Here is a 7,457-nt window from a genome sequence, read left to right as displayed (position 1 = left end):
AATTTACTTAAATCGGGACAAACAGGAAAAACAAAACAATGATTAAGAAAAAACGGTAATTTTTACGCAAAATGGATTTTGGTTTTCGGTGTAACTTTTTGACCGTAGATACATGAAATTTGCACTGCTTATTTATTTAAGCGTTTGTTTTTATGTAATGTTCTTCATCAAAGTTCAAATTATAAGTATCTCTAGTAATTTCGTATGTAATTATTATCTATACAAATTGATATATACCATATTATCATTTCACTTAAACTTAATAATAAACTACTAAATTATAGCAAAAGCCAAAAATATGATCTTCATTAAGGAACTTGAAAACTCCCTACTATTTTTAATGATATTATATGATTTTTGATGTAACTTTAATGTATATTTCAATACAATTTAACATATTTACACTTCAATTTTGATATATTTTCATTCATTTTTTTCGGTTACCCATATTTTTTCATCATTAGATAGTCACTTTGATTTCTCATATAGCGATTTTATTATTTTGTTGTAATTTAAAAACAAATAACTATAAATACATGAAAATACATTTTTCTATAAACAATAACATTTTGAAAATATTTTGACTCGTTTTAAGTTGTTTATGACCACTTTCGAATTTCAATTTTCTTATTTTTTTTTCTACAAATATCAATAAAATTTTATTTTTTGGGCAAATGGCCCGTGGCTTATTGCCCGTTATGTCACCCTAATGGTACGCAATTGATAATACTATTAAAATGTTATCATATATCTATTTATATAGCTTCGAATAACATAGTTTCCGTTTATTTAACACGCATTTATTCGTACTTTGACACTGTTACCTATCCTATAATTTTTTAAAAATATTCATGAGAACATTTATAAGACCTTATGATTTGTTGTTTTGAATTAAAAAATTAATTATTTTATAATACAACATTTATTATAAATTATTTTATAACCTTCCTAATTTTCTACAATATACATGATTGTGTGTTTTGTTTTGGCAAATTTCGATAGTACAGTGAATTATTATTACTATTATTATTATTATTATTACTATTATTATTCTTTTTATGACGAAGTTTATATTATAATAAACTAAAAATCAATTTTCTTTAGTCCAAAATGCCCGGAATAGCCATGAGGAGATGCATTATAAAAATGAACGACCCCGCGATTGGAGACTATTTCATGTGCAAGAATTGCAAGCATTTCATGTTGTCGAGAGAGACGGCAGTATATCATCGTAAATGTACCAAACAATTATTGGCCGCGTAAGTATAAATTGATAATTATTAGATATATTTAGCATATAATTCAAACAAATCCATTGAGAAATGACTGGTTTTTCGATAGTTATGGGTAAATTGTCTTAATTTTGTAGGTACCATTATTAACTAAAAAATATATATTTTAAATAGGGCTTTATTTGCTGTGATATTATATGTTTGAGCTTTTAATATGTGTGTGTATTCCTTTTTATTTTGTATTTATTGTGTCTGTGTGCACGATAAGTTGTTGAAATAATGCTCTGAATCTCAACTTCAGTAACTTTTCTGGTGGGACAGTGAATATATAGTTAGTCGGATATTTTCGAATATTTTAATAAATTGTATTACCGGAAACTCAAACACTTATTTTTAATAGCGTTTGAAGTTTGACATTGGATATTCACCCTTAAATTGACATATTGTTTTCATATAACGATCTTATTTTGTTGCAATTCAAAGATTATAATTGATGATACTTTTTTGTTATTTAAAAATATTATAAGAGAACTATGGGCTGACCACCATCTTACCGTCCTATCCATATCAATAGATTTAATATTAATTATTTCATAATGCAAAACAATTCATCAAGCATTTGAACTTTCCTCTACTCCGAAAAATTTGAATTTAAATTATAATATGATTAAAATATTCCTAATTAATATAACTATATTTTTTTTTCTAGAATTGAACCAGGGGAAGATGTCTATCGCTGTTCAACATGCGGTAGATACTTCGATAACAAAGAGCAATGGAATAGACACAATGAATTACACAAAGCTATCGGAAATTACGATCCGTTCAAATTTACCACCTTATAGACGACGATAATTTTGTTAGGAGTTTACGTTTATAATTTTATGTTTTATTGGCTGTAGTAATTCGTATTATTGTTATTTAATTAGTTTTATGATATTTTTGCCTAAAAACAGTAAACTAACATACATTGCTTACTTATATTTAACATATTTTTTATTGTATATACAACTTTTTGTATACCTATATGTACTTTTGTGTGTTTGCACTTCGTGTTTTAAATTCCTAACTATAAAATAAGGCAATTATTTATGTTCCAAGTTGTTTAATTGTGTCCTCGAAAATTCAAAATTAAAAGACATCGAAATAAAATGATTATTGTTATTTAATCTTTACTCGATTGTTTTCTAGCTTTTTGAATAGAAACTGCCAAAGTATACAAACAAAATTGTGACGAAATTACGATGAGTTTATACAGTTGATAATAACACGGATGTGAGCGACTTGACATATTATATTGTCAAGGGGTATACTGAATGAAAAATGAATATTATTTCAGTGTAGTGTTTGCTTGAGCTTTCCTGTATGTGATGATGAAAGAAGAAGAGAAGAGATAGTTAAATAGACATTAATTCAGTTAATTCAGACTCACTGAATACGGGTAACGAAATGTTAGTGTGATTAATGCACAACATTATAAATAAAAATCGACTAAAAACGTACTACGTACCCACTTAAAATTCTAAATTCCTAAACTATAGAATATGGTAACTTTCTGTGTTCCTAATTGTTTAATATATTGAACTCGTTAATAAAATGAGAAGTTTATAATATCTATTATTCTAAAAATTTTCTATTATCTATTATTAAAGAATTTTACTTTTACTTTAGCATAAATGTTGAGTGTAGGTATAAGCGTGTTCCTAAAAGTACTGATTTTTCTATTGTCCTATGTTTTATTATTTATTGTTTGAGTTATTTCCAACATTACTACTTTAATAACTACTATATATGAGTACCTACTTTTTAGATATTATACGAACTACGTCGTACCTAGTTTTAACACAAGACAACACGTCACAACTATGTAGGTATAATTGATAAATATGTTTAAATGTTTTATTTAACAAGAAAAGGTTATATTATAACTTTTGTTTATATTCAAAGTTATTAAATTCTATTTAAATAATAAATATTGAACTAACATACCAACCATTCAACCTTAAAAATTCCTCATGTAGGGGTCCCGGTGCCAGGTTTTTTAAATTCTCACAATTCTATAAAATTTGAAAATTAAATTATTTATTTTTGTTGCCACATCAATCGTAACATTTTTCCACTAATCAACTACTTGATACCTATTTAGGGAGGGGAGTGTTTATAGGGTGAATTATATCGCAAAAAATGACTTTAGGGGAAGAACTCTCAAGCTTTGTAGAATTGTCGGATTATTTTTTTATCTGAAAGAAGAAGACTTCCTACAGCCCGCATATCGATCTTTGATTTTGTATTTTAATTCAAATAATTGTATTAAAAAGTTTGTAAAAAAAATGTTTTTTATCTTGTATTTTTTTAGACATATTTTCAAGTTTGAGGGTAAAATAATGAAGAACAGAGATAGATGCGGGCTGTAGAACATTTTATACATTTTAAATACAAAATAATTATTAAATTTTAAATTTAATACATTTTGATAAAATTAAAATATATGTAATATGTAAAGAAAGTATTAATCTATAATAATAAGTATAAAATAAAAAAGAAAAGAATTTGGAATATAATTTTGCTACGAAAATATTAAAGAGAAATGTGTGTGCTTAGAAAATATAAAATAACCCTGTAATTAATGTAATGGAGCATTTTGAAATAAGATAATGTTAAATGTTAAACGTAAATTTTAAGAAAAGTATTACATTTGAAAATTTATTATAAATATCAAATCAGTTGTTTTCTAACTATAATCTTCACATATCTCTACAGAGATTTACAGCGCGTAAAAGGTATTCAATTTTCTTGTATCGGTATTTCTGTTTTAAATTAAATATATAAATACCGTAATAATATTTTGCCAGTAATCAGGTGGAAATAACACGACGAGATGGGTAAACTGCGGCAAAATTAACCTTTTTCTAAAAGTTCATATGTAAACTGTGACAAAAAATTTTTACATCTTATTGATCTTTGACAAAACCGATAAGATACATTTTATAAATTGCGGCGATTTATTTTATTCCTTCTATATACACAGCTTCCTATATACATATAGATTCGATAACCTATGTATAAGTTAATCGTTTATTTAGGTATAATACTTATAATTATATTTGTTTCCTAATTAAAAAGTTTTCATTTTTGTTAGCCGTAATATTCAAATTTATTAGAACTTCGTGTACTTCATTAATATCCTTGGAAAATGGTGGGTGATATTTAATTTTTTTATAATTTATAAATTTATACAAATATATGAAATATTATTAGTCAGTAATTGTGGATAATTTCTTAAAGTTTAAACTACTAAGTTATAATATAGTACATACAATAAATTGCCTCAGTTTGTATATAATGTACCTTATCGGGTTTATCGTTAGACATGGTATAACAGAAAGACCAGTCAAATGAAATAACTTTTGTTATAATCAAGATTTAACTTTTTTTTATACATATATTACCTAAATAATATAATTTATAAACATTTGCTATTTCCAGAATAAATTTTTTCATTTTTATTTCTTGAAAATGAAATTAAAAATTTAAAAATTTCTTTCAAATTCTTATTGGTTTTAAAATAGCCAATTTGTTAGTCTGATTATAAGAACAATTTTGATGGTAAAAACATTTATCTAAATCAAGTAGTTTGTTTTTTAGAATTTTTTAAAATATAAATATTTTTTGACTAAATTAACTTAAAACAAAATTACTTTTTCTAAATATTATTTTCCTAATTTGCATAATATTTCATATTACATACATAGTTTTACTTATAAGTTTTAGTAAAAAAGTGTCTATGCCGCTAAATTTACTAATATACAAATGAGATTATTAATAAATGTTTTTCTGCATTAACACCCATTATATACAGAGTGATTCACCAAGCAAGCTCACTCCCATTTTCTTTAATAATGCGATTATTCAAAATTAGGTTTTTAAAATCTTTAATAATTATACTTAAAGAACATTCTTTCAAAATCTTGTTTTTTTTTGTACTACTTAAAGTGTTTCCTCTGGCAATACAAACTTTTTTTTCAAAATTAACCTTCTTTTTTACTGTTAACTATTTAGTGGATATTTATTTATTTTTGAAAATTTTTATTAATGCAATTCAAAATTTGGACGAGTATATTCTCAATTATTAAAATATTTATTCTAAGATAATAGTCCTTAAAACTGGTTATATTGGATCTAGTATTTGTTATACTTGACCATTTCTACAAATTATTAATGTTAAAATATTAACCAATATTAAAAATTTATATGCAAATTTCACCAATATTTTTAAATCATCTCGTAGGCCCCATATCTTCTAAACCCATTATCATGAACCTATTAACCTTAGTACACAAAGTTAAATAAGAATAACTCAAAAACAATATGTTTGAATTTTGATTCTGATACGTTGATATTTTCAGTAAATAAATTACATTCAAAAAGTGAGGTTCTCATTTGAAAAACAGAAGTTTAAGTCACCACACTCCTTAAAGACTAAAAAAAAAATTCAAGAATTTAAAAAAATATACACTCTTTGAGTATATTCAAATATTCAAAAAAGAATTTGAATAATTTCATTGTTAAAGGAAAAAAATGGGAGTGAGGGTGCTTGATAAATCACACTGTAAAATATAATTTGGAACTAATATTCATGTAATATTTTTATTTTAATATTAACAGTTAATATTAAAATAATAATAAGTTACTTATCTACTAAATTAACACTATTTTACTGTACAAAACACAAATATATAGAGTAGCGCACACAGGATTTGTTTTGTAGGGATTTGTAATTATAATAATTCCTACTACTTCCTCGATGTGTGTCACTGAATATATAAGTTATTATTAATAATTAATTTATAAAATGTATTTGATGTATTTGTATTTAATTATAAAGTTTTAATCATTATATTATTACCTTTTAATTGAATTTGGAACACATTATATCCCTGTTGTCTGTTTAGCCGTTACCAGTACATATATATAGTTATGTACCTGGCATGTCGATAGAAATTGGAGAAATAATTTGAGTAATATTAGTGGAGGATCTGAACAAAAATCACTTGTTTACAAAACCTTGAGAGTGTTGTAACAAATTGCATCTATTGATGAGTTTAAAATTTCTTAATAATACTTATTAGATAAAAAATCTTTTCAAAAACTATGCATTTTTCTTGTAATTAATAATATTAAATAATGTTTAACACTTCAGTCAACATAACACTATTCATTTGTTCCACTTTCTACTACATACATTAGGACATTTAATTTACACTCAACAAATTTAAAGAATTTATAAAACCATAATATACCTACTACCTATGTGTTTTAAATCAAAAGTCATCTCTTCTAGCTCCACAGTAATGTTGTGTTTGACACACAAGTGTTCTTTGAATTTATGAGGGCGTTACACCGACATTTGTTGTCTCCATTAAGTGACGTGACATTCGTTGCAAGAGCGTAACATAGCAAATTTTGCACTCAGCAGATCACGTCTAACTCTGTTAGTTTAAAAAATAGAGTGAATTTACCACTAACAAAATATATAGGTAAGATTGTTATCTAGGGCATCTCTTTGGTTTTTTTTACATTTTAGTGTAATTCGTCTCCAAAATCATGATTCATTCTTATAATATACTATATTCATATAAAATAGAATATAATTAATTGATTTTATAATCTTATGATGATTTTATAACTTTGATAATTTATTATCATTGTCCATTTATTGCTGTTATTATACTAATCAGTACGCTGAATTATTATTATTTTGAGTTGCGCTCGGGAAGAGACGTCTTCACCAGCCAACATTCCTACACTTGTCGTGTTATTTAATACATTATTATCAAGTATTTAATACGTATTATTATTTATATTTACTGGTTACCTTTTTTTGCTGTTTGAACCGACGACGCCGCGGGATCTGTTTTCACATTCTTCCGCGACGTCTCCGTCGTTTATTGGCAAGACAACAACAATACGGCCGATGGCCAAAATAGAGGTAGCCAGGACAATCCCCTGACTTACCCCCTTACATTTACTTTTACATTTTATGATGCGTATTTGCATTTAACTAGTTGTTTTGACGTTCCGTTGGGTTCTCGAGCCGACCGGAGTCAGCCGCTCTGGAAAACTCGTTCATCGGTCCTCTTTGAGGGCCGACCGGAGTCCGCTGCCCTGATAGTCATGTTCGTGTCCTTTGTGGACCTGAGATGCTGTGATCGTCGTCCCTCCCGT

General features: G+C 26.1%; 1 protein-coding gene across 1 annotated transcript; it reads left to right on the top strand.

Moving 5' to 3' along the window:
• The first annotated feature begins 1,125 nt into the window (after positions 1 to 1,125).
• On the top strand, positions 1,126 to 2,244 carry LOC132933795 (GDNF-inducible zinc finger protein 1-like). The gene is made up of 2 exons (XM_061000074.1): positions 1,126 to 1,259; positions 1,942 to 2,244. Exons 1-2 carry the CDS (start codon positions 1,126 to 1,128, stop codon positions 2,075 to 2,077), a joined length of 270 nt encoding a protein of 89 aa, XP_060856057.1. The 3' UTR covers positions 2,078 to 2,244.
• Positions 2,245 to 7,457: the final 5,213 nt, after the last annotated feature.

This window comes from Metopolophium dirhodum, chromosome 1 (assembly GCF_019925205.1).
Source record: "Metopolophium dirhodum isolate CAU chromosome 1, ASM1992520v1, whole genome shotgun sequence".
In the NCBI taxonomy this organism is placed as follows: domain Eukaryota; kingdom Metazoa; phylum Arthropoda; class Insecta; order Hemiptera; family Aphididae; genus Metopolophium; species Metopolophium dirhodum.
This window is presented reverse-complemented; position numbering and strand designations above follow the sequence as displayed.